Here is a 27,853-nt window from a genome sequence, read left to right as displayed (position 1 = left end):
CAAAAGCTTTTCAGGACCCTCTGATGCTGCTGAACATAGCTAGGAAACCTTTCAGATATTTCTGCATTTTTGCTGACAGAAAATATTCTCAGCTATTTTATCCCCATATTCCCAGGAACAAATGCCAGAAACTGCATGTTCGAGACACAGAACAGAAGTTATCCAATAACTGAATTTGAAATCTTCCTGAGCAAAGAGGAAATAGACTGAATAGTCTACTGAGATGAGTGAGAAATTTGATGTGCGGGGAGTGGGGTAGGATGTTGAGGGAGGGGGGGCCGAGGCCTTTTAATGGTATGCTCTTCCACCTGAAAATTAAACAACACTGCCTATCTGCACAGGACTCACATAATTGTCGTAGACAGTATTTTTATTGCATATTTTCCATTTAAAATTAAAAAATAAATAAAATTCAATGAAGCTTAAGAATTAAAGATTTTTCAATATGAAGTATCTATCTTCTTTAATATTTGCCAAGCACTGGTATTTTTCCCCTTGGGCTTCAATGGAGTTGAAATAAACATAGCCTCTTCTGTTCTTTTATTGGTAGCTCTCTTTTATTGGCACAACAGAACTTTGGGAACAGGGAGTCTCTTCATCCCTTTTGCCTGACTTTTACCAGGTGGAGCATCCATGAAGGCAGAAAGTACTTTCACAGGGGAGTCATCCAAAAGTCCGTACTGCAAAGGATGCTGAGCCACAGCAAGCACAGCCGATAACAATCCCCAGGCTCTGTTAACCCTTTCAAACATTCCCTCTGCTGGATGCCTTTGAGGTACCAAAGCAGAAAACACTGAGGATTTTACAAAAAAAAAAAAAAAAAAAAAAAGCAGTAACTCTTTTGCATTTAAGATAAATATTTAGACTATAATTAATTTAGAATTTACTGGGCATTCCCCACAAAAGTTTTATGCTGTAAGCTTTTATTTTATGAATTTTAAGAAGCAGTTCTCTTTGTAACCCGTCAATGTTAGCCATCTTTTTTTAAACACTTCAATAATGTTATCTGTACTGTCTGAAGGAGGATTCCCTAGACCTGTATTTTCATCAGAACAGATATTTTTAAAGCTACTAGTTCAACATTTGAGGAGGGAAGTACTACACTGAAGTACTGAGATGTGACATAATCAGAGCCTACCAACTCCAGTCACAATAACAATCCACTAAAGAATCTGGACTATTCCTAGGAAGATGCTGTCAAAAAGACAGCAATTAATAGCTAAAATTCTTATTTATGCACATCAAACTATATGTTCACAGCAGAGTTGCACAGACCTGCTCCGATAGTAGTTCTAGAGAAGAGAATCATTACAGAAAAAGCTGCTGTCCGGTGTGAACAAGATCAATTCCAGTTCTTAGAAAGAAGGAAATAGAGTAATAAGCATCACAAAATATATAAAACTCACAAGGCAGATGGAAACTACACTGGTCAAAAAGTTCAAAATAATATTGAAATGTTTCTTCATCTAGGACTTAATTTTAGAATGTTTACCTCTTTCTGAGGTGTCAAAGTATCAGATGTTTATTACTCATTTGCAATCTGCAAAGAGGAACAAGTTTATTCTGTTCTGAACAAATACAGGACAAAAATTATGTGTTAGGATTATCTTAAATGCCTGTCCCACTTCTATGGAAAAATAACATATATTTCTCTTTTCAGATACTTATTCTAAATCCTCACTTAGAAAAGCCAAAGGGTAGTGACAGGAACAAATAATATAAATATTTTTTCATGGCTTAACTCATTTCACTTTCTTGATACTTTTTAAAAGGAAATGTATCATAAATAGTTTTAGCTGGAGAGAATGTGAATATATACAGTTATAAAAGGCATGTTAAAAAAGAAAAACAAATAAGACAAACTACTTGAATTCAACCATCCCAAGAAAAATGGCTTTTATTCACATCATGCCTATTCAGACTACAGGACTATGATGCCATGAAAAGCACCATCAGTCAAGAACTCACATAAGCAAATGAGGAAAAGGATAAAAATGTATTGTGAATAACCAATATTTAATTTAGTCACTAGAAGAGAGAGGTAGGAAAGAATGCTTTCCTGAAAATCAAACTAAGATGTGCCTGTAATGTAAAAATTAATGAAATACACTGTTTTGTTCTGATTGTGACATAGCATAATTTAGAAACCCATTCAAAAGCTTTAAATCAAATAGAGAAAGTTGGACATTTCCATGTGCAAGCAGCTTCCTTATCATAAAAAAAAAATATAAATCATAAGAGGGGAGAGTTCAGCATGGAGTCAAATTGTTTTAATAGCCACTTAACAAAATAATTTTCAAACAGCTTCTTTGGTTTTGTGATAATGGAAAAGAGAAGAAAGTATTATCTTTACACTGTTACACTTCTTAGTCCTATCACTGAAAACATTGTAAAATGACATTTTCATTGGCCTGTCTTAAGAAGTATTAAAAATTCTGTGCCACTTTCTCAGTGTTACTAAAGTTCTCTGAAGCACGACCATGAGTGAGGTAAGAAAGTCATGTCATCTATTGTTTCTTATTACCCATCACAGCCTCTAGAAGCAGTCAAGCCAGCCAATCCAATTCATCCTGAAAACCATCAAAGTCTAAACACATTTTGACAAGCAAACAGTAAATTATTAGCATTAGCAGAAGCAGAAGACACACTTATTTTGAGAGCTCCAGGAGCCTGCAAAGCAATCGGAGCTTAGTGTCAAAGGCTGACTGACTGTAACTCAGCTCTGGGGAAAATAAGAATTCCTTGATCGTAAGTGACAGATGTCCCTCATGCTAGAATGGCTTTTAAGGCCACTTCATTTGAATTTTATTAGAAAAGGAGAAAAAACACAGTTACAGAGCAAAAGCAAAACACTTCAAGATTATATGTGTTAGGTTTTAAATTAGTCTGCCAGTGCCAGGACTGCTTGTTTCATTCAGCTGGTCCAGAATAAAAATAAATCTAGCAGATAAAGAACAGACTCTCAATATAGAAAAGGAACAATGTACTCACCTCCTGGATTTTAAAAAGTGTCCACTTTTATGCGCTTTTTTATATTTCCAATGGTAACAAACACAATCGGAAAGTGCTTTGCTATAGCACAGGTACAGCCAGGCTTCCTCACCAGCCGCTCCACTCTGCACACTATGTCCCCACAGACCTGGCTGCAAGTGGCCACCAACCAGAGAGTTCTCAATCTTCACAGTTTCTAGTAAACACTGGGACCTCATGTCCACAGGATGCCACAGAAGCAAACTTTCCCTGGTCCAAAAGATGCTCGAGAAAGTTATGGAGAAGTAGTCCTGCATGGGGCTTTCAGGTGCCACATCCTGCATGCCACTACAAAAGGATGTACTTTCATCTTGGAAAAGGTAAAAGCTGGGAAGGTATATTACAGAAAAGAACACCGCATGCTTAACTTTTTCTTATATTGTTCATTAAGCAGCTGTTGGACATTGTGAGAGTCTGCAGCGATTGGATGACTTTTGATTCTGATCATACATAGCAAAACCACAGTTGAGTTACGGCAAGGAAATACTTAACCTAGAAATGGCACTTCCTTATACCATGGAAAGAGGGACTAGATGAGTAACTCCATAGTTAAAACATGGAAATGAACAGAGGAAGTTCCATCAGCTTCCACTGAATCAGCCTACATCTGTAAAATGAACAGTTGTTTATTATCTCAGCATTTAAAAAAAATATGGTCATTTACTACACGTCTGTCTATACACTTTAGAATCTAACTTTCCAGATATAGCTGTTTTTAATCTTGGCTCTGGACTGGTTTAATTTTATTTATTTTGCATTTATCTAAATCTGTACACTGGGACAAATTCCTGCTGGTGCAGTCTAGCTCCTCTACCACAAGCCTCTCTTCCCCACTGACAACAAATGCAGCACTGGTTCAGCATGCACAACCAGTAGAGCTATAAATAGCTGACACTACCATTTTGCTGGGCATTTTATCATTACAGGGTTGGTGTTTCTTGAAAATCTGCATTATATGGGGTATTTGGAACTTTTTACAATATAAAATATTCAGAAGATTCTTTTTGTCAAACTCAATGTTTCATATTTTAACGTTGTATTATAACCTATAATTTAAATTTTTTTCCTAATAAAAAGTATTTTATATCTAAAATCATTGAACAAAAATTTTAACACAATAAATGTAAATTATTTTCCAGAAACACGTTTTACCAAACTACTGTGGAATTCGTGATTTTAATAAAATGGCATGTTCAAAGAGGATACATCCCACCAGAAAAGCTCTGGCCACCTTCAGTAATGCAGTTTTAGATGCCAGCTTTATTCTCAGACAAGTTCTCCAAATTAAAGTATTCACAGGCCTAACAGAAAGTCAAAGGCCAGTGATCATCCTTATAAAAACTGATTTATTTCAAAGGTAGAAAAAGGCTGTTAGTCTGAGCAGGAGAGCAGTAGTACAAGGAAAATACAGCTGCAGAGTATATGGCAGGGAACCAAATAATTTCTTTCGTAATTCATTTTCAACTTTCTTGCCAACTGCTTAGAGTTGTCAGTTTCAGAAAGGTACCACAAGCCAGTGGCAGGGTGGCAGGGCTCAACCTGTCAATCTGTGCACTGACAGGACTGGGTCTGGATCGCAGCCCCGGGGACACACAGAGTCCCTGCAAGTGCAGCCCTGTCTTCTTTAGATCTGCCTAGCACTGATAGTACAGGAGTGGCACGCGAGGAAGACATTAGCCAGGAAAGGAAAACCAGGAGAGTCAGTCCTTGTCTTCCCAAGCCAAAAATTAAAGCAGCTCCAGCCATCTTACTGTACTCTCAAGAAGGCAAGTATTTACATCATGTCACAGGTGGCCTTGTTCACTAATATAGTCAGAAAACACTGTTATTTGGAAAATCTGATTGCATGCAATTGAAGCTCTCCAGTTAAACACACACACACAAAAAAGCCCTGAATAAAAATCAGTGTGAAATGTGAAAAACAACAGAATGTTTGTAGAAGTAGAGCAACAGGGCCTAATACTCAGCATCTGAGTAGTACCATACTATAAACAACAAACAAGAACAAGAATTTAGCTTCATGGGAAAACTGGAAACCTCAGAAACCGATCCCCTTAAGCTTTTATACCTCTCAGGAGCTGTATGCATACTAGGAAACCTGATCTAAAGACAGTCATAATTGTGCATATAGACAACTTTGAATGTGCAGAATAATCAAGAAAGCATCAGTGTGGATGACTTAATCATTTTGAAAATAAAATGGCAGGACAGAAGGAGGGAGGAAAGAAAGCGCTGGAAGTAAACCATCACCTCCTGTCTTACTATGGATTAGTTATGTACAATTTGGTTCTTATTCTCCACAGACTTACAGGTGTGTTTAGTTGCAAACTTCTGATAAGTTCAGGTAACATCAGTGAGACTGCTGATCTAATAAATGTATTCAATTATTGCTTATTATTTTGCAGAATAAATTCTTGCATTGCCCACATGTGTCCACTGTATAAACGGAAGACTGAAATATCAGCCAAGCAAATATCAAAAACATTAGAATTATGACCCAGGAGTACAGATAGTGTCGAAAACTGGGATTAAAGCTATAGAGTCCATGTTCTTTGGGTAGGGAGTTCTTCTGCCTGTTTGGTCCCTACAATAATGGGATCCTGTAAATGCTCAAAGCTCCAAAGAACAGGTAGTGACATTTCAAATTAGAAAAACTATGCTGAGAATATTGATGCATTGACACATGACGCTGTGCTTCCACAAAGGTGTACATGCATATCTGCAGGAATTGCCACCTATCACCCAGTCCTCATAGGCCTTACATCAGAAATTTAGGATAGTGTTATAAAGCCAAGTCATTTACTCCAGTGATTCAAATCCCAGTAAATCAAAGCACACAACTGAGCCTTTGCATAAATGTGACAAGCACTGAGCACCCTGAAAGTCAGGATAGACGGTTTTTTTAGTTTGCTTCTGGGTGCTGAGTTAAGGTAATACCATGATTTGTGACTTACTTTCATCTGAACACAGAGCTGGTGTCAAGACTAAATGAAAACTGTTTTGTTATTCTCACTGCAAGCCTGAAAAATGATCTAATTTATGTATTGAAATGAAGATAAAAGTGCTTTGAAGAGAGGCTGAAAGGTCCTCTGTTCATCTCAAAGCCTTTTAAAACGTTTTTTATTTGTTGAGGAACCACTGAGATATTCAAACAGCTTCAGAACTGCAGCAGAGTTGTCTGAGTTGCATCCCTTCAACTGCCATTTAAAGCAAGCAGGTCTGAAAAGTGTTGAGGTTACTGCAGAGTGGGAATTTTCTTTAAAAATATATAGTTTTAAATAGGATGTAATTCCAGTATGAACTGAATAGAGGTGTGTGACAGAGAAATAGGGAAATGCCTAAGTCAGTTACTTCTGACCTTTAAGTAGGGTCATGCTTATAGCCACTGACCTACCTTCCTATTCAACGACCAAACAAGTGCTGGCAGATAAAACAGAATTCACAAATGAGCTACATGAATGACATGAGCTCTAGGAAAATAATACAGCATGCAGTTCCCAAGGCTCAATCTGTTTTTTTAATCCAAGAGATATTAAGGACTTGAGCATGACATAACAGTATTGCCATGTTGTTCCTCTCAAAATCTATGTAAGCAAGACAACCACAGCCTCTGAATCTGTGCAACCTTTCATTTTAGAATAAAAAAAAAAAAAAAAGGAAATATCTAGCAAAATTCATCCCATGCTGAGCTTCATTTAACTACTCTCAAAGCTTCGTCTAACTACTCATAAACTTCAGAAAGTGCTTATAAAAAGGGTGAGTCAGAAGAAAGTACCTCTTCAGCTAAATTAACATTCTCAATTGAATTCCCATGACTGCAGCAGAACATTTACCTCAGGTCCCCTGCACCTCACCACCACCCTTTTCTCTCTCATTTACACCTTACTGTTCAAGACAATTTTTCTTCTAACTGCTGGCAGACAAAGGATTTCCTTTACTGCCATTCCCTTACACCTGCTTATCAAGAAAGTCTGAATTGCCTCTATGGTGCTAGTGCTGATACTTCTTGTTCAGGTTCTAACTTTAAGAAAGACAGGGTCACTCTCCCATGTGAGAGTGATATGGGGCCAACACTGATATGATTTATTATGTACTGTAATGACACATGGTACAAACCACAGCAATAACACAAGAATGCACTCAGAGCTGCACAGCCTCATGGTACAGAACAAGCTTCTGAAATTAGAGTTGCTTCCCAAGCTGGCTGCCAAAACGTGCCTCTAGCAAGCTCTGCTTCCCTGCCACCCTCGCCTAAAAACAAGCCACAAGCATACGAAACCTGCCTAGGTAAGAGAATGTTTTGTTTGTTAACTTGTAATTAGATAGGAAAAAAGTTTTTAAAACCCTCCCCACCAAAAACTTCCTCTTCAGAGTGATTTACAGCAGATTTATGCAGAGCAGAATATGGTCGAAGGGATGTGCATCTATCCCAGGGCAAGGAAAGGTGCTCAAGATGGATGGGCAAGCTCCAAGGGAGGAAGAAGTATGGCACAAGCCTCTTTCAATGAGGAATGATTGTGCTGAAAAGTAGATGAGAGCAAACAACTCCAAACTTTTCACACAAATTTCCTTTCATAATTAAAGGCTAGGGTGATTTTGAGGACAGATTCTGAAAAATAAACTCCCTTTGGTTTTTAAATAGGTTGAATTCCATCAATTCACACAAAATGAAAGCAATAGTTTGTTCTCTTGGGGAACATTCTTTTCCAGGGAAAATGCAGCAGAACACGCTTACTGGTGCCAGAGCAGGTGCCAAATTAGGAGCTGAAAACATTGCTGCTGTCAAAAATTGCTATATTTTGAATCATCATAGAATCATAGAACAGTTTGGGTTGGAAGGGACTTGAAGATCATCTAGTTCCAGCCCCTGCCATGGGCAGGGACAGCTTCCACTAGACCAGGTTGCTCAAATGCCCATCCAGCCTGGCCTGTAACACTGCCAGGGATGGGGCAGCCACAGCTTCTCTGGGCAACCTGTGCCAGGGCCTCACCACCCTCACAGTGACGAATTTTTCCTAATATCTAATCTGAATCTACCCTCTTTCACCTCAAAGCCATTCCCCCTTGTCCTCTCACTACACGCCGTGTGAAAAAGTCCTTCTCCAGATTTCTTGTAGCCTCTTTAGGTACTGGAAAGCTGATCTAAGGTTCCCCTGGAGCTTCTCTTCTCCAGGACAAACCTCTCAGACTGTCTTCATAGCTGAGGTGCTTCAGCCCTCTGAGCATCTTTATGGCCCTCCTCTGGACTTGCTCGAACAGTTCTATGTCCTTTCTTATGTGGAGGCCCCAGAGCTGTACACAGTATTCCAAGTGGAGTGAGAGCAGAGTAGAGGGAGAGAATCATCTCCCTCACCTGCTGGTCACACTCCTTTTGATTCAGCCCAGATTACAGTTTGCTTTCTGGGCTGCAAGGACACATTGACAGGCCATGCTGAGCTTCTCATTAGCCAACACTCACAAGTCCTTCTCCTTAGGGCTGCTCTCAATCCATTCTCTGCCCTGCCTGTATTTGTGCTTGGGATTGCCCTGACTACATGCAGGACCCTACACTTGGCCTTGTTGAACTTCATGAGTTTCATACCGGCCCAATCTCTGAAGCATGTCAAGGTCCCTCTGGATGGCATCCCTTCCCTCCAGCATATCAACCAAAGCACACGCTTGGTGAGGGCACACTCAATCCCACTCTCATGCTCGCACAAAGATGCTGAATAGCACTGGTCCCAATACCAACCCCTGAGGAATGCCACTCATCACCGGTCTCCACTTGGATGTCAAACATGACCCAAACTGTTTGAGTGCAATCATCCAGCCAACTCCTCATCTATCGAGTGGTCTAGCTGTCAATCCATGTCTCTCCAGTTTAGAGTAAGGATGTTGTGTGGTACAGTGTCATATCCTTGCACAAGTCCAAGTAGATTATGTCAGTCACTCTTCCCTTATCCACCAAAGTTGTACCCTGTCAAATGATGCCACTAAATTTTCAGGCACAATTTGCCCTTAGTGATGCGATGTTGGCTGTCACCAATCACTCTTTATTTTCTATGTGACTTAACATAGTTTCCAGGAGGATCTGCTCTATGATCTTGCCTGGCACCAAGGTAAGGCTGACCAGCCTGTAGTTCTGCGGGTCTCCCTTTTTCCCCTTTTCAAAAAACTGAGGTTATATTTCCCCTTTTCTGGTCAGTGGGAACTTCCCCGGACTGCCACAACTTCTCAAGTATGATCCGTAATGGCTTGGCGACTTCATCTGCCAGTTCCCTCAGGACCTATGGATGAACCTCATCAGGTTTCATGGACTTGTGCACCTTCAGGTTCCTTAGATGTTCTCAACCTGATTTTCTCCTACAGTGGGTGGTTCTTCATTTCTCCTACTCTCTGCCTTTGCTGTCTCTGACTTTGGGTGGTGTGGCTGGAACACTTGACAGTGAAGACTGGGCAAATAAATTGTACCTCAAGACTACTTCAGCCTCTTCATATCCCAGGTAACCAGCTCTCCAGTTCCTTCTGGAGAGCGCCCACATTTTCCCCAGTCTTCCTTTATCACCAACATACCTAGAGAACCTTTTCTTTGTTGCCCTTGATGTCCCTGCCAGATTTAATTCTATTAGGGCTTCAGCTTTCCTAACCTGATCCTTGGCTGCTCAATTTCTCCATACTCCTCTCAGGATTCCAGTCCTTGCTTCCAGCCTCTGCAGGCTTCCTTTTTGTGTTTTGAGTTTGTCCATGAGCTCCTTATTCATCCATTCAGTCAGTGCTTTTGCCTGACTTCCTCTTTGTTGGGATGCATCGCTCCTGAGCTTAGAGGAGCCTCTCTTCCCTCTGGGGCTTTATCCCTTGGTACTTTACCAAGTGGACCCCTGAAGAGCCAGAGTGTACTCCCTGAAGTCCAGGGTAGCAAGCTTTCTCTGCACCCTCCTCACTGTCTTAAGGATCTTGAACTCCACCATTTCATGGTCACTGCAGCTAAGGCTGCCCTTGAGCTTGACATTCCCCACCAGCCCCTCCTTGTTGGTGAAAACAAGGTCCAGCATAGCACCTCTCTTCATTGGCTCCTCTATCACTGGATATCACTATCAGCATATTCCAGAACCTCCTGGGCTGCTTATGCCTGCTGTGTTGTCCCTCCAACAGGTACTGGGGGTGTTGAAGTCCCCCGTAAGGGCCAAAGCTTGTGAACGTGAGGCTGTACCTATCTGTCTGTGGAGGGCCTCATCCACTCAGTCTTCCTGGTCAGGTGGCCTTTGGCAGACCCCCACTGTAAACTGCCTTGTCCCTGCCCTCCCTTTAATTCTGACCCATAAGCTCTTGGGTTGGCTCCTCTTCCATCGCCAGGAAACAGCTCCATGCATCTTAGAGTGTTTGATTGCACAGGTGAGTGGAAAAGAACACAGAACCCGATATGCAGTTACTACAGGGGTCTTTCTGAAACTCTAGCCTAGTGCAGGAAGCAAAATAGAGGTGAAGTTTCTCAAGCTGTATCCAGACCACCTGAACTATAAATGTGGCACTCGCAGGCAGAACTTAGTACCTAAGTATCCAGTGTGACTGAGGTGATTGACTATTCTTGGGTGCTATCTCTTAAAATCCTGAAAATCAGTAATTCTTTCACTTAGGGCAGCAGTCATTTCCAAGACTTTCAATGTAAGCATTAAGTACAAATACTTTGGTGCATAAAGATGGAACCCAACTTCACACCAAAAAGCCTTCCCATAATTCAAGGATATGCAATGAGACAAATTCTATCCACCCTTTGGAGAGGACCACTGGTAGAAGACATGTCACATCCAAACTCACCTGGGATGCACTGAACTCAACATAGGGCTCACTAGTAAGGTAGATCTTTTCTAAAACACTGAGGGATAAGGCAGTGTAGGAGGACAAGTGCCTGTTTAAGTGACTAGGAAGCACTGAAACTGGCATAAGTGATACTTGGTGCCACTTACAGCTCTAGTTCCCTTGAGTGCAGGTTGAGAGAGAAGAAACACAGAGGCAAGTGGCATTTCGGAAGTAGGGAAGTAGGGTATAATAAAGTGGCAGTGCCGAACTCTACAGTGAGAGTCTTTCAGAAACATACTGAAACCTATTTCCTATTAAATGGCTGACTAACTATTATTGTTACATCGTAATATAGCTGGGAGTGAAATTAAGGATTAGATTATGGGCATTTTGTAAAATTCCTCACATTTTGATTCAAGCTGCACTATTCAACTCCACAGCGCAGAATCTTCTGAATGGCAATGTCACGATTGCTACAACATCACAGGCAAAGCTTATAAGTAATTTAGGAAATATTCACTTGGCTGGGGAATACCACTTAGCCCCTGTTTGCAAGGCGTAAGTGAGCTTTCCAGAGTACATAGGACTTGACTTGCTTCTCTCTGAGTAAATAATCATCTCCCATTGCACACATATACACACATTCCCTTCCAAATTAATGTTCTTACCTTATCTTTATTTTCAGAGCCAGAATCCTCAGGTTTGGTCCGAATGACAAAGGGAGTAGATAATCTCAGGAGAACTCGTTCAAATGTGGCACTGATTTTAGGAGAAACTATGTCAAAGCAGTCTTGGAATTTCAGAGTTTTATGAGTGTCACATCTGAGCTGCTTCCTAAGACCTTCTCCAAGCTGGAGAACCAGCATGTTTGGATCAAACATCAGGTGAAAGGGGAAAGCTCTGCAGAAGGTGCTGATGCTAATCCTCAGGTCTAAGGGGGACTGGGAAGTTCCTGGTGGAAGTGCTTTTGTGATATTTGCATTTTCATGTTCTTTGATAAGGAAAGTCAGACAACCGCAGTTACCTGTGTTCATCCCCTCTGAACACAACTTATCATTAGTGACCTGTTCTACTTCCACTTCCAAGTGGTAAATCTTCTTTGCTGCTGCCTTTATCATTCCCACCATTGCAAATCCCACAATCTGATGTGGGTGAAAGTAATGAAGCATGAGATTGCCTTCAGGGAGCTCTTTGCATAGGAAAGAAGGGGATTCCAGGGTGGCCTGTCTTCCAAATGAAGTTCTAATGTGCTCCAGCAAAGCATCAAAGCCGTTGAAGAAATCTTGAAGGGTCCCACCTACAGCTCGAAGAACTCTTTCATTCTCATCAAAGCAGATATTGAAGAATTCCTCCCCAAACTTTTCTTGCATTTCCTCAAACTTCAAACCTACAGGACAATGAGACACCGACATTAACAACATAGTATTGCTACTGTGTCACATTTCCATAGAATCATAGAATTGTAGAATGGTTTGGGTTAGAAGGAACCTTAATAATCATCCCCCCTGCCATGGGCAGGGACACCTTCCACTAGACCAGGTTGCTCAGAGCCCTGTCCAACCTGGCCTTGAACACTTCCAGGAATGGGGCATTTTTCCTTTGTTCTCTGCCTGCCCAGTATTTTTCCAAGTCAGTGAGAGTCACTTTTTACTGAATACCTACCCATAGGACTTCTGTTTTCTCTGGTGGTTGGGATTAACCCTAGGAAGCCATTTTTGCCTATTACTTGAAGTCCTCATGCTTTCAGTGTGCTGTCCCAGGTGACTACTTGTGGGATTTACAGTAGCCTGCCTCCCTTTCCCTGCTGGAAGCCACTATACTACACTACAATTTCCCTGACTTTTGCATGTCACATGCAGTCCACTGTGTGAATGCACCCGGCCAGGGTGCATCACTTTCTTTGTTGACCTAGCCACAAACAAGACTTTACTTTTATAGCCCCTCTGTTCACTGTCTCTGTGAAGGATCCAGCTCTCCCCAGCCTGAAGAACAAGCTACTGGGACTGAAAGTCTGGCATTTGGCTTTTGATAAGCAACGTAAAGCCCTGTAGTCAGATGACAACTTCATAGCTGGAGAAGGGAGGGTTGTGTGTGGTTTTGGGTTTTGGGTTGGGTTTTTTTCACACAAAATACTTTTCTCATTATAGATATTGGGCACTGCCAGAAGATACAAAGGAATAATTACATTTTTGTTGCCCGCAAAGGAGAGCAAAGCCTTTCCATTTTAGGTTTCTACACTCACTCATCTTTAAAAACAAAACCCCTGCCTCTTAGAGTGATCTACATTGCTAGTAGATGGGACAGCTCTGTGATATCTCACAATGTCACTTCAAGACTCCATCACAGAAATTCAAAAGGTTTGATTTACAGAGGTGATAAGGCTGGTGTTGCTGAAGGGATGAAAAAATATCAGTGATGGAAGCCCATGGATACAGATGTGTACCAAATCCTACTCCAGTTTGTTATTTACTATTTTAATGATAACCTTAAAAAATAATAACTTAGAAAATATAATAACTTAGAAAAAATAGTTTTGAGATGGTTATTAAACATTTTCCTCTGTCTTATTTTAGGGAAGACATGCTGTGTTAATGTTCATCTACATACAATCCCTATATCATATAGTAGAATTACAGAATTAATCAGATATGTTTGTATTGTTCTCAGCTGTAATAGAAGAAAAAAAAAGTATGAATCAGCTGTATGTGAATTTGTTAATTACAAATATCCAGCAAGAGTTTTTAAATTAAATTAATACAGGAATTTACAACACAGTTCCTTCAGTGTATTGAAATCAAATCAAATCACATTTCAGTCAAATAGTCAAACGCCTTAAAATTTATCTTTAATTCTAACAGACATGAAGGCAATTTCATTTCCTAAGTGCACAACAGGTCCTTATTTTAATATGTATTCAGCATGCTTTAGAACATTGATAACATCCCAGTGTATCACTGAACTTTTATTGTTTGTTTAGATTGCTTGTAAGCTCTCAAATTTAGAACAGTGTGATTAGTGACTTTCACACCCAAGAGGTATAACAAGGGACAGAAGAAGTCATGCATCTGATGCCTGCAGACAATAACCTTTGATCATCTCAAGGCAGCATCTGATCTGCCAGTGCACACAGGCATGGTTATAATGATCAATATTCAGAAGGAATCTGAGCATTCCACAGTTTTGCAATCTGCAATGATAGTTTTGTTTGGACCTTGAATATGATTAATAGATTAAAATGCATAAAATTACATCTATAAACAGCAAAACACGACAACATGACAAAGCATATTTTATAAAAGAAGTAATAGTGATAATTTGGGAAAGTTCATTCAAATGCCATTACTCATAATCAAATTTGGTCACTAAACTAGGTTATTACAAAAATATTCCCAGGATCTTTTATGACCACAGATGGTCAGATCTGCGGCTAAGCCAAAAGAAAGTACCACTGGTACACAATGCCCCCTAATACCCTGACTCAGAGGACAGCGTGCCAATTCCTGACTCATTACCTCTACATCTACATAACACAGTATTGTAATATCTTCCACAAAAAATACTCACTACAGCCCAAACCCATACCAATAACATTGTCACAGTTGAGTATTAATAGCAAGGAGCTATTAAATTATCATATTTGTATGTATACACACATATGCATACTTTTAAATCTCATTGTTCCATAGAGGGAACTGTGAGTAACTTTAGAAGTCTACGTGTAAAAGTAAGCAGCCTAGCAGGGGCACCCAAGGCTGTAAGATTGCAGGCATCCTGAAAGTACGGGAACTGGACAGTGTCAGAAACGCCTGGGCTGTTCATAGAAATGACCAAATACTGTTACAGAACTATGTAACAGCCCACAAAGCTGCCTAAAATGATAGCATAGACAAACTGTCTTTAAAGTGATTATAAAGTTACAGTAAAGCAGCCAGTTGCCCTGGAGCCACTAACTGAAAATAGGGTATGCAGAACTGATCACTTGTGTACTTTACTGCTGCATATGTAAGCCTTCTCTAACTATCGTTAGCGAGGGCTGTATCTCAGTATTCAGCCTATGGTTTTGTGATTATCTTAGATACGTCTTGCCATCCATCCTGGAGGAGTGGCTGTTCGATCTGCATACGCAACACACTGACTTCAAGCAACATGAGTTATACTATAAAATTCAGGTCAATGACCTGGCTCGAGGACATTCCACTGCTTTTAAAAAACATTTTAGCTTTGCATTGAGTTGCGCACACAGTACCAACAGAAAATCAGATTAGCCTAGAATATAAAAATGGATATGCTTAAACAAACTGCTGGTCCATTGTAGTCAGGAATTTTCTCTCTAATAATAGACACCATGAGATGATGATAAAATTAAGCAAAGTGAAACAACTTTCTAAAACAAACAAGTATAAGATCATACCTGTCAGGGAAGTTTCTTTCTAAGCCTCATCAGTAAGATGTCAATTTTTGCTTGAAGCTTGATGGGTTTTCTTTAAGTCAAAAATCTTTATCACACAAACTATTTTTCCGTATTTCTACAAAGCTTTTGTTTTCAGTGACATGCTTGTGTGAAGTTGCACAAAATATTTCATCTGTTATTTTTACTGACATATTCCTGCCTCTCCTATTTCAAGAAATGAAGAACAGAAGCACACACTTATCTAACACTAACTCTATATATTTCATCATAACTTTTTCATTTACTACCATATAAATGATCCCGATCTTTTTCATATCTTCTGTGGAGTTTCTCCATGCCGCTTTCTCTATGCTTTTATCCGTTTAGCTTTCAAGAGACAACAGAAATGGCCATCATTATCACAGAGAGAGAAAATGTCAGACTGCATTACACTGCTATTCAGATGCTCTGAAATCTCAGCAGTGACTGGTATCAGATGCTTTAGAAAAACTGTAAAATCTGATGGAAAATCATGAAAACACATGGGTTTGAGAAAGCTCCCTAAGTGCTACAGTAAATGTTTGGCTTATTCACTGAAATGGATGGAAGTGCCAAATCAGGAGACAGTTTTACTACATATAGAAAAACCTGCTCATTACAAAAATTCCCAGAACTCATTGTCTCTACAGTGCATACTTTACTACATCTGGAGACCTCCTTGGGCTATTTACTATCGTTAAAAATTACATTCAGTATGATTTCAAATTCCAATGTATTCAGTATTTCCTTTGGGTTTTTTCTTTTGAGAAAAGACTAGTATCATCTTCAAAATAATCTTATAGCCTTCAGGTTATACATCTACATAAACAGTCTAATCTTGTCAATCTTGTCTCACATTAAATTCTTTCTCTGCATCTTTTTTTTTTTTTTGTTACTTTGATTTTTCAGTAGAATAATTCCAATTGAAGATGGCATTGAAAATTTGAGAATTTGAGTCAACTTCTAGTCATCAAATCAATGATTTGCTATTCCTTTCTGAAAAGCTGGCACTTTCACTGTTTTTTTTTCACTGTGGACATGTAATCAAAATTTTCATTCAGCTGCCCATAAAAAAAAATAGTATTTGAGATTTGTATGTGTGCCCAGCACTTCCAAATGCAGAGGCCACTGCGCTCCTGTACAGCCTCACGTGTGACCTCAACAACCATAGACAGGCTTCCTAACGGGCACTAACTTGCAATCAGTAAGTAGGAAAAGGTCCTCCTTAGTTTCACCAAGAAACTTCATTAAATGCTAGAGATGATACAAAATAAGCCAAAATTCATCCCAACACTCTTTGCTGCTGTCCAAGTGAAGTCATTTGTTATTTTCAGCTTCTGCTATTTACTGACCTTCTACTAATATACTGAATGAAATTCTAAAAATTCACCAGTCTCAATTTGCTTTCTTCTTGGAATGTGATCTACTGTGTTCCTACCACTGATTTAACTTCTTTGAGAGGACAAATCACATGTCTTAACTCTAATAAGTCTGGGTTTTTCCGTAGTAGTTTTTTTTTGTTGCTTTTTCCTACAATGCTGTTTTTATTCTAGTCCATACTGCATAGAAATTAAATATGCACATTGTAGAAGGACATTGAGGCAAAGCAATGGTAGAATGAAAATATTGCTATGGGCTTCCACTACAAAGCACTTTGGAATCTATGACAAAAGTACTATGTAAGGTCTGTTATTATTCTCTGAAAATGTGTCTCAATGACATTTAGAGAAGAGATCCTATAGTTGTGAGCCAGATCCAAAATTACCAAAGTCTTTAAGCATAGGCTCAAATTAAGCATTTCACTGAACTGGAGCAGAAACAGATGACTTCATTCTGTAATAACATGCTAGTAAAAGGTCTTTCTTCATCTTTTCAGCAGTTCCTGTAAACTGTGAATCCCTTACAAAATGTCAAGGAACTAATACAGTATTTCTAAGTATTTTGTACATTACTAAGTGGAGAAATTAGATAGGAATCTGTTCCCATAAAGAAAATCACAATTCACAGGCTCTTCAGAAACAAACAGAAGATAAAATATGTGATAAAAACATCAAAGTAATCCATTAACTTGCAGAGTATGCAGAAGCAGTTACAAGCTATACAGTTCTTCCTTCAAGTAAATCAGGGAGGCGATGGTTGCAGGGTGGTCAGCATCTGATTCCTTTGGCATAAAAAGCCACCTTTTTTTCTGGGATACCCATTAAGTAAGTATCTCTAAATGTCAAACATTAAGGGGATGAGACAATTCAGTATGCAATTCCAGAACTCATACTGTGGACGGAAGCAGAATTTGTCATCTTCAATTATAGCAAATATCTCTTAAATGTTTTTGGATTATCAGATTTTTGGCGTGAACGAGCGCTTTTCGTTAAACAGCCTTTTGGACAGAAAGGTAGGTGGTGGTTCAGAATTCCAAGCATAGTTTAAGATGGTAGGGAAAGCAATGTTTATTCTCTCAATAAAAAAAGTTTTGATGTGCACAGGCTGAAGGTACATTAGATGAATCATCTGGCTCGTAAGCGAGCCTAGTACCAGTATCTAATTATTGTATAAAAGACTTGGATCTTACTTCATTATGATGGTGAATTTATAGCAACCTGGGAATACAGATAGTATTTTTGTATTACCTTTTTTAGTGTTTTTTTATATACTTACAATAACATTATTTTATACCTTTATATATGGTTTTGACACAACTGTAAAATTCGTACTATGCCTCTCTTACAGTGCCATACAGGGCCTGCATATATTTCAAGATTTCATAAAATAAACATGAGAATTACTGTTAAAAAGAATTCCTCACACTTGTTCACCTATAGAATCATAGAATCATAGAATTATAGAATAGTTTGGGTTGGAAGGGACCTTCAAGGATCATCTAGTCCAACCCCCTGCAATGAGCAGGGACATCTTCAAAGATCAGGTTGCCCAGAAGCACATCCAGCCTGGCCTTGAATGTCTCCAGGGATGACGCATCCACCACTTGTCTGGGCAACCTGTGCCAGTATTTTACCACCCTCAATGTAAAAAATTTCTTCCTCATGTCTAACCTGAATCTCCCCTCTATTAGTCTAAAACCATTACTCCTCATCCTATTGCATCAGGCCCTACTAAAAAGTCTCTCCCTATCTTTCTTGACAGCCCCTTTTAAGTACTGAAAGTCTGCAACAAGGTCTCCCCAGAGTCTTCCCCAGGCTGAATGCCAACTCTCTCAGCCTTTCCTCATGGGAGAGGTGCTCCATCCCTCTGATAATTTTTGTGGCCTCCTGTGGACCCTTTCCAACAGGTCCATATCTTTCCTGTACTGAGGACTCCAGATGGGGTCCTCAGCACTCCAGGTGGGGTCTCAACAGAGCCAAGTAGAGGAGGAGAATCACCTCCCTTGACCTGCTGGCCATGCTTTTTTGGATGCAGCCCATGATGATCCCAGCTGCAGCGAGCTCATCTTCTATCAACACCAAAAAAACACATAAGCTTGTGGCTTATCACAATATCTCTCCAATCCTACACATAGCTGAATAACAGTCTAAAGGGACAAGAGCCCGCTGTCTTTCTCAAGTAATTTTGGGGAGAAAAAAAAAAAAAAGGTTAAATAGGCATCTGTGGGTCTTGTAATAAAAAAATCTGCATAGGCTGTCAAGTTCCATGGCCTCTCATGATAGCTACAAACCAGTGGCCAGATCTCAAACTCACACCAAAGGGGCACAAGGGAAAGAACTTTTCCCTGACAACTTGCAGACAATTTCACAGGTGTATATAACTGTAATACTCAGCAACACCAGGAATATAGTACTTGTTTTATCCAATTATAACGAGGTGTTTTCTTTCCTTGTTAAAGTGAGGGTCTCCTTTAACAAATAATGCTTGGAAATATCATTGTAATTACTGCCTCTTGGTGAGGACCTGATCACCTGTGCTCAGTATACATGTAAAAGATTCTACTCCAAACTGCTGACACAGGAAACTCAGCTGAGATACTAAGAAAAGGGAATGTTCTTTCACACACATGCACACACCGCCCCTTTCAACTCTTTCAATAGCAGCCAGTTCTTCAGGTAAAGCCACGCTGTCTGAAGCAAGGTTATCATCATTTTATGTCTCACATCACATCTCTGGAACCACACTTCTTAGATTTGCACAGGGTTTATTAAATGAAAACTGCAATAACTAGACTGGTGATTCTTAAAAATAAGGAAGATCCAGTTTGTTTCATGTTCACTCTAAAGATCAAACAGCAATAAGAACAGTTTTTTCATTTGCTTTTGTATTAAAATAAGCATATATGTCTTTGAATTGACATAGGGGGCAGAATTTCACTTTCTGGAAAGAATAAAATTGTAACAAAATCTAAAAACCTTTCCCATGAAATGCAGTATCATTTCTCATAATTCCTCACATATATAAAGGGCTCAATTCAACTGACTAAGAACAGAAACCTAATGCTACTTGAGTCTTTGTAAGGCATCCAAGACAAAAGGACTAACAGATAGTTACATCTGCATGATATGGGATGCAAGGGAGACCTACATATTTGTGAAGGTTTGACAGAGGCCGCACAAGACACCCCACAGCATCTAAAATAATGGCAAACACCTACATGTAGTCAATGAATCATGACCAGAATGTCTTCTACTTTATAAATAGACTTCTACAAGATGTTATTGTACATTGTAACTTCAAACTGCTGACTATCTACTGGTAGTTCATCTGCTTTCTAACAATAAATAGCTCCAATATGAGAAGAGTGGGATGTCCAAGGCCATTTCGTATCAACATTTGTCCTTTTCTGATTTAGATTTGAAATCACATGAATTATGTGATTTTTGTTTAGATGATTACTCTTGTATTGCCAGTGCACTGTAACATCTGCTAAATAATAGGAGTCCTGTGTGTATAGCTTAGACTCACCAGGATAGAGTTTCGAGTATTATTAAAATCCATTAATATCGCAAGTCCTCTGGGCCATGTAACATTTCCTTTTACGCCATTTGTAAACCAACAACTTTAATTATAAATCAGGCCGTGTATTCTAAATTAGTTGCATCCTAATGACTATCTGCAGTTCTTAGCTCAAAGGAAAAGGAAAGTAATTTATGTACTTTCAATATATAAGCATTTATGTAGGTTTTCAGACATCTGCTGAACAGAGTTCCAAACCCTTGTCCATCTTTTCCAATTACAACACCTGGTCTAATCTCATTGTAGGCTAACACCTGTCCTGGCACCTCCTTTTCAACATATATCCTGCCTCTTAAATTGTAGTATTTCTTATCAGTGATGTGGTGTTACTATATAATACTTACTAGGATGATCCCAAATTTATTCCCTTTTAACTATACAATATGGGTAGAAGCTGAGATTTTCTTACTTTCTTAATGGAAACGCAGATCTTCAACTTTGAAAAACATACAGAGAACAAATGACGAATGACATAGAATTATGGAACAGCCCTGCAAGATATATTTAGGCATGAAGTAATTTGCTCTATGTAAAGTAGCCTACAGCACATAACTTCTTTGGTGGTGACAAGTAAATGTCATCCAGATCAAGAGGTCTCTAAACCTCTACACCAGCGATGGATTCCACCTTCTCCTCAGTGTCTTGGGGAGGCTGAATCCAGAAACACGATATATCTCCCTGACAGGACAGGGCTCTGGGCTGGGATTCCACATAACTTTTTACCGGGGTATTCGGGAATCCTCGTTACTGTGCCATATCATCCTCCAAATGGAAGATGCCAAGAAAGATATTCACTTAGAAATGACAAAGAAGCAAAGTCCTCACACCACTCTCAGAAGCAAAATCAAGAGGAGTACCACTATTATTAACCTGTAAGTTAAGAAAGCCTAACAGAAAAACTTGCAATACATTTGAGCCACATGCAGAGCTGACTTAGCAGCCACTGATGTATGCTGTGCATTTTTAAGGAAAATGAGATAATTGTAGTAAGATTTTAGGAGCCAAATAGTTATAACAGATGAAAAAGAATTCTGTTGTACAAATTGATTTCTTGAATAAAAAAATGGAAGAGAATGTTTTTCTGTATCTTAAGCAATGGAAAGTCAGATAGGTGCAATTATTTCTCCTCCTTGCTGAAACAACTATCTGGTACAAGTACATTTGTAACTTCAGGCTGTGTGCCCAAGGTGTTGCCAGTGTTATTTATGCAATATATATACCATGGGACTGCAGCACATGCAATTTAGATATTGTAGTCTAATACACAAGTAGGTTTTCAAAGACAACTTTTCTTCCATGTGGTTCAAGGTTACGTATGAACACCTATCTCTGGTTTGCAAATTTTTCACAACAGATTTTTTTATAGACATTTATGAATTTAAGTTACCTTTTTTTAGTTTTACTGTCAAAGTTATAACAGGTTACAGAGTTCCTTAGCAAGATGCAAAGGAAATACTGGTGCCATTTAAAGGAAAACAGGTAACTCCCTTCATGAAACTCCTTTTCTTTTTTTTTGTGAAGGATTGAAGAGTGAAAAATACTTCGTGTCCACAAAGGACACATTAATTGTGTGCTGTGTTTGAAAAGAATGTTTGGAGGAGGGGAAGTGAAGGCTGTACAGTTTTTATCTAGTTTGTGCATTTGGGATGTGAGAAACAATTTCATATATCAGAAGTATCAGTGGGTTTGAAAAATGGAAACTGGGCATTTGAAGCAATGGCAGATGAAGGAATAGATTGCTTCATAAAGCTCAGTAGCACAGACCTGCTTGGAATATCTGACCAAAAGATAAGCAGGAGACAAGTCATGAAGGCTCTATGTCACAGAATTCCTTACAGTAGGAATTACTAACAGAAAAAGTTTGCATCCTTATTTTCCTGTTGCCAAAGTTTTAATATGCAGCTACCTGGAAGTTTTCTCCTTTATTCTGACTAGCTGTAATTAAGTCTAATCTTACCTGAAATCAAATTATTTTAATATATGAGGTCAAAAGCAGTCCCAAACAGGATTTTGCTATCATTGCTCGAAATGCTGAATGTACAAATGGTATAAAAATATCTTCCCTTTGAGAAGGTTAAAATCTGAGTACAACTGACATGATTTAAAAGATTAAGAATTAAAAAAAATAATAAAATGTTATCTCCATCATGCAGATAGGAAATTGAGGCACAAAAAGAATAAAAACTTCTCTAGGTCAAATAAGAAGCCTCTTCAAATACAATCTTTCTCTCTAACATACCCCATTATAAATTGATAGTCATTTGGAGAAATGTGGTAGTCACCCACATAATATACTTCATCACAGGAATTTTTTTCTTATTATATCTAAATTCAGTTCAAACTAACACCAACAATCTGCTCTGAACACAGCTTAGCAAGCCAGCTAAAAGCAGTATATGTATCAACAGGATAAAACCAGCCAGCATTTATTCTTTGAAGTACTTTATTTCCAACTAGGAACTTTATAAAGACTCCCTGTAGAAACAGATTCCTCTTTTTCTCAACTTCAGTATAATTTCATATGTTTTTCCTTTGGATGATAGGACGAGGGAACAGATAGTCCCCCTGTACTCGGCACTGGTGAGGCCACACCTTGAATAGCGTGTTCAGTTCTGGGCCCCTCGCTACAAGAAAGACATTGAGGTGCTGGAGTGCATCCAGAGAAGGGCAACAAAGCTGGTGAAGGGTCTGGAGCACAAGTCTGATGAGGAATGGCTGAGGGAACTGGGGCTGTTGAGCCTGGAGAAATGAAGGCTCAGGGAAGACCTTATCTCTCTCTACAACTACCTGAAAGGATGTTGTAGTGACGTGGAGGTCGGTCTCTTCTCCCAAGTACCAAGCAATAGCATGAGAGGAAATGCCCTCAAGTTGCATCACGGAAAATTTAGATCGGATATTAGGAAAAATTTCTTCCCTGAAATGGTTGCCAAGCCCTAGAAGAGGCTTCCCAGGGAAGTGGTTGAGTCACCATCCCTGGAGGTATTCAAAAGATGTGTAGATGTGGCACTTTGGGACATGATTTAGTGGTGGACTTGGCACTGCTGGATTAACAGTTGGACTCAGTAATCTTAAAGATCCTTTCCAAGCTAAAAAATCCCATGATTCTATGATTCTATATGCTTATGAAGGACACTGTAAAAGAGTGTATGCACCAATTAAAGAAAACTGAGTCCATCATAAAGCTGTCTGGACTATTTTGGAAAGGATACAAAGTTAAATTAAATATTCCAGCCTCAGAAGCTGTCACTGCAAAGGAAAGCTGTGCTATTGATCTGGTATCAGACATGGTTTACAGCAGGTGAACGTGATGGACAGTGGCTCCCTTAATTACAGAGAATCAAAGCAGGAAGAGTTCTACTGATGTCTAGACTTGTAGCAGGAGCAACTCATCAAGGAGACAAAGGAATCAGGTCCTCCCACTGCAAGAAGATGGTGTCACACTTTAGTGATGACTTGACAGGAGGAAAATTCCAGTATTCATACATGGTAAATCACATGCATTGAGTGTACAGCTTGCCGTCAGCACTTTCCTGTGAGCAGTGTAAGCACCAGAACTATGCGGTGAAGCATCTGCTCACAATTTTCCAAGCTTACTAATGATCTCAGCATTTGTTGTCTTCAGATGAATAAGGAATGCCAAATGACTATTTTAGAGTCAGTTAGAGGGTCAGGAGAGGTGAATCATGTTGGCATTATTTAAGGTAAGAGAGCAGGAAGTTGCTTCCAATCGCCTTCAAGAAAACACTTTCTTCCAGCCATAGACAGCAAGTCCTTGTTACCACTCATATAAATAAACCTCAGAGCCAGATTTGGTTCAACAGTTTCTCTAGCCTCCATCGCAGTCAGATTCATTCTTGTCTCCTGTCTTAGCAATGCCAATTGCTCTGGGTACACAGCCGACTGGTTACATCCTTCTCACACAGAAGAAGCTCTCACTAACTCTTATTCAACCAGAAAAATAGCTGTTTATGTGAGAATTAATTACACAGCCTCCATTAATTATTTACCCATTGTGATAGGAGGTACAATTAAAATGAAGAATCTGGTTTTACTGCTCATTCCTGTATGTTCTTGTCCCAGATAAGGAGAAGGAAAAAAAGTACTGCTTTTAAATTGTCTCAGTGTTTTGCTCACATTGTTTGGGGTTTTTTTTTTTTGCTATGAACTAAAATTCATTGCTTAAAAGGTGAGCTTTCCCAAAAGTAAGTCTCTGCAATCTTATTTTCAACAAAGTCCACTTTAATAATTCCCCAAGACAGTATCCTCTAGACATTGTCCCTACACTGTGACCCCAACAGTCTGGTCTGCCCCTGACACACAGGCACTGCATGGATAACACTGAAAAAACAATCTGTACATTACTCAGCCATGCTATGGGACCAGGACTAATGTATTGATTTAAAAGCACTCTGAAGATGAAAAAATATTCATAACTATAGGAAATGTATTTTGTGTCATGGTGAAATAAGCACTGAATGTCTAACTTGGTTTTTTTTATAATATTAATATGCAAATAATAACATGAAAAGTCTTTGCTTTTCATGAGTCCTTCCTTATCAATCATAGCATTTGTTTCTGCGAGATAGCATTCAATTATTTTTAAAATGCAAACCAAAAAATATAATAACTAATACTGGGCATATTTACAATTTAATTTGTTTTAAATTCTCTCTATGACCAAACGTGCAAAGTGCCAAATACTGTCTCTTCCCAGCAGCAGTTAAAGGCAGTCAGAACCTCCCTGACAGCTCCTAGCATCTTGCAGAACACGGCACCTGACACCAAAAAAAACCCAAAGCACTTTGAATGTCACTGAAACACAGTGATCTCTCAACTAGAACATGTTAGCTGTTTCACAGAGCGTACCAAGTCTGTTTAACAGTTTGAGACAGAAAAGACAGACACGCAATGCATATACCTCCAGAAGGACTTTTAAGTCAGCAGGATACAATGGTCCAGACCGAAGAATATCACCTTACCATATTGCCCTGACATGGAAGGTAAATCATATCTTTAATTATCATACAAGACCTGATATCAGAGTTGTGCCTCCTATTGAAGAAAGTCTAACTGTATAATCCCATAAAAATATCACATGTTCGTACCGTATATTACCAGCTGAAAGGAAACTTTTACTGAATGAGAATGCCATCTTTCATGCTTTCCACCCCAACTTCAGCAGCCTACCAAAACCTCAAATGGAAGAGCAAAGAGGGTTTCAACATTACAAAAAATATAGCCTGAAGTATTATAAATGTTATATAAAAGTTCAGAAAGAAAAGCTCAGTACTCAACTAGCAAAAAATGTCACGGTAGTATGAACAGCTGCTTCATGTTAGCTGGGCCAGAATCAAAGAGGCTTTAAAGCTGAGTCGCCTGGTCATTCAGGTGAGGTTGCTTGTGGCTTTACCCAGAGACCTCCAAGGACAGAGCCAATGCAGAGGTTGCTTCTCTGGGCAAAGTTGCCTTGCCCTGACTGTCCTTACAGGGAAAAAAGACCCAATCTGAATGTCTGCTGTTTCAACTTAGGGCTGCTCCCTCTCCTTGAGGACTTCCCCACAGGCACTGGGGACTGCTGCTAGGTCTTCTCAAAACCATCTCTGCTCCAGGCTGAACAGCCCAGCTCCTCCAGCCTTTCCTCACAAGGCAGGTACACTAGCCCCCACCATCTTGATAGTCTCAACTGAACTTCCTCTGGTTTATCAAATTCTCTATGGTTTTTGGGCTCCCAATATCAGATTCAGTAATCCAGATGTAGTCTATCGAGTACTGAGCAAAGGGGGATAATGAATCCCTTCGATCTGTATCTCTGCCACTGCCCATACAGCCGAGGCTGCTATTGCCATCTTTGCTACCTGGACTCGCCACTGGCTCATGCCCCATTTGCTGGCCACCAGGACATCCAGGGCCTTTCCCACAGAGAAACAATTGCAACAACTCTCCATTTGCAAACTCTATGAAAGCAGCAGATGGCAAATGCCAGTGCTCCACAGCAGACACTAGACAGCAGCAGGCACATAAACAGCTATGACAGTTCAGCCACTGTGCTACAAGAGGTTGAGCTGTGGTTACCTGACCTCAGGACTGAGCCCAAATACACATAATACTGATAAACACACACCAACCCACATGACCATGTTGGTATGGCTTTCCTGTTAGTAGATGGCATAATTGAATACAATTAACATATAAGAACACTTCATATCTTAGACCTTACTTAAAGACTTATTGTCAATTGTTACAGTCCTGGAAGTAGAGCTGTGTAACATCAGCTTTGCTACTTTGCAAATGACTATCACAAATAAATCAGGAATTACTGTTTTGAAAAAATTATCTTTGAAAACAGTTACTGCTTCTCCTCCTCACAGTTCCCTGTAAAATATAGACAATTGCTCAGTGGTTAAAGCTCAATGTGTAAAGTTTACTTTAAGCCAAAGAATATGATCAGTTTCATAGAAATGAAACAGTTAAAACAACCCCAATCAAAAATTAAGTTCTCAGTGTCAAGCTCTGCACCTTTTTTTTTTTCCTTTGTCTATTTATGGTAGATTTGTTTCAGCAATATAAGTTTGACTGAAAAGCAGTAAAGGTTACTAACACTTGGGAAGGAGAATAAGCTGGATAAATCATATGAATGAATGCAAATAGCCAACTACCTAATTTTTATATCTATTAAGACATGTTGCACTTCAGTGATGGATGACATCATTTTGACATGCAGTGTTTCTAAAAGTTTATTGCAGCATGTATTCTTCAACAGGAATGTAAGCTTCCAGAATGTTTCATGTCTCAAGTACATCCTGCTCTGTGTTTCTCAGACCCTCTATCCACCAGGTCCACAGATGATAAGAGTATCTCTTGTTCTGTAGAACCCCTATAAAACCACCTCAGATAATTCCATGACCAAGCCCTGCACAGATGGAAGTCCATCACAAATACAAGTCTATTTGGACTCAAAGACTTTGAAACTTCTCTAATCACTGGGTAGTGCACAATAAATTCCCAGTGCAATATCAGTGCGGATTGTTTCAAAGGCACAAAATGTATGTAGACAAATGTAGTAACAGTGCACTGTTATGTAGCTGCCTACATCCTAAGTTTCATTTGTTGGAGCAAGAATTCCTTGGTTCGTTGTTAGTATTAGGATGGTTACTAAACTTTCCTTCCAACTAAAGGAAACAAATTCCCTTGAAAGAACACATACCAAGTACATTTGCCGTACATTGGAGAATTCCTGAGACATCTTCAGTTTCTTCATTGCTGGAGCAGTCTGTATAGGAGCATCTGTTTGATATATTGTGAAAGTTCTTCTCTGCATCCCTGTAACTACAGTAAAAAAAAAAAAAAAAAAGTTAAAAAGTTATAGTATCTCCTTATACAAATGCAAGGTCAACAAATCTCTTTCAGAAATGGTGGTAAAGGATGCCTGTAGCTTCACTTCTCTTCTCCTCCCTTTTCTCCCCTCCATCTCCTCACTTCCACTCATGCATTATCACACATGGATGACACTGCATTAGTAGCCTGGGTACTTCAAGTATTATACTAGAATCTGGAATATTATCTGTAATGAGCATGAAGACATAAGAAAAGAACAGTACCAAAGGGCTGACGTATGAGGGAAGGGCATCATACATATCTGTCTCATATATATCATTCTGA

At 39.3% G+C, this 27,853-nt stretch overlaps 1 protein-coding gene across 1 annotated transcript in view; it reads right to left on the bottom strand.

Moving 5' to 3' along the window:
- GUCY1A2 (guanylate cyclase 1 soluble subunit alpha 2) overlaps positions 1-27,853 on the bottom strand; it is a 151,667-nt gene that overhangs the window by 105,870 nt on the left and 17,944 nt on the right. The window contains exons 3-4 of the mRNA XM_030477129.1: positions 27,399-27,520; positions 11,475-12,193 (exon numbers count right to left, since the gene is read on the bottom strand). Coding sequence (XP_030332989.1) covers positions 11,475-12,193; positions 27,399-27,520 — 841 coding nt within the window. The remainder of the gene's footprint in view (positions 1-11,474; positions 12,194-27,398; positions 27,521-27,853) is intronic.

This window comes from Strigops habroptila, chromosome 2 (assembly GCF_004027225.2).
Source record: "Strigops habroptila isolate Jane chromosome 2, bStrHab1.2.pri, whole genome shotgun sequence".
In the NCBI taxonomy this organism is placed as follows: domain Eukaryota; kingdom Metazoa; phylum Chordata; class Aves; order Psittaciformes; family Psittacidae; genus Strigops; species Strigops habroptila.
Note: the sequence above shows the minus strand (reverse complement) of the source record. Positions and strands in the feature narration are given on the sequence as shown.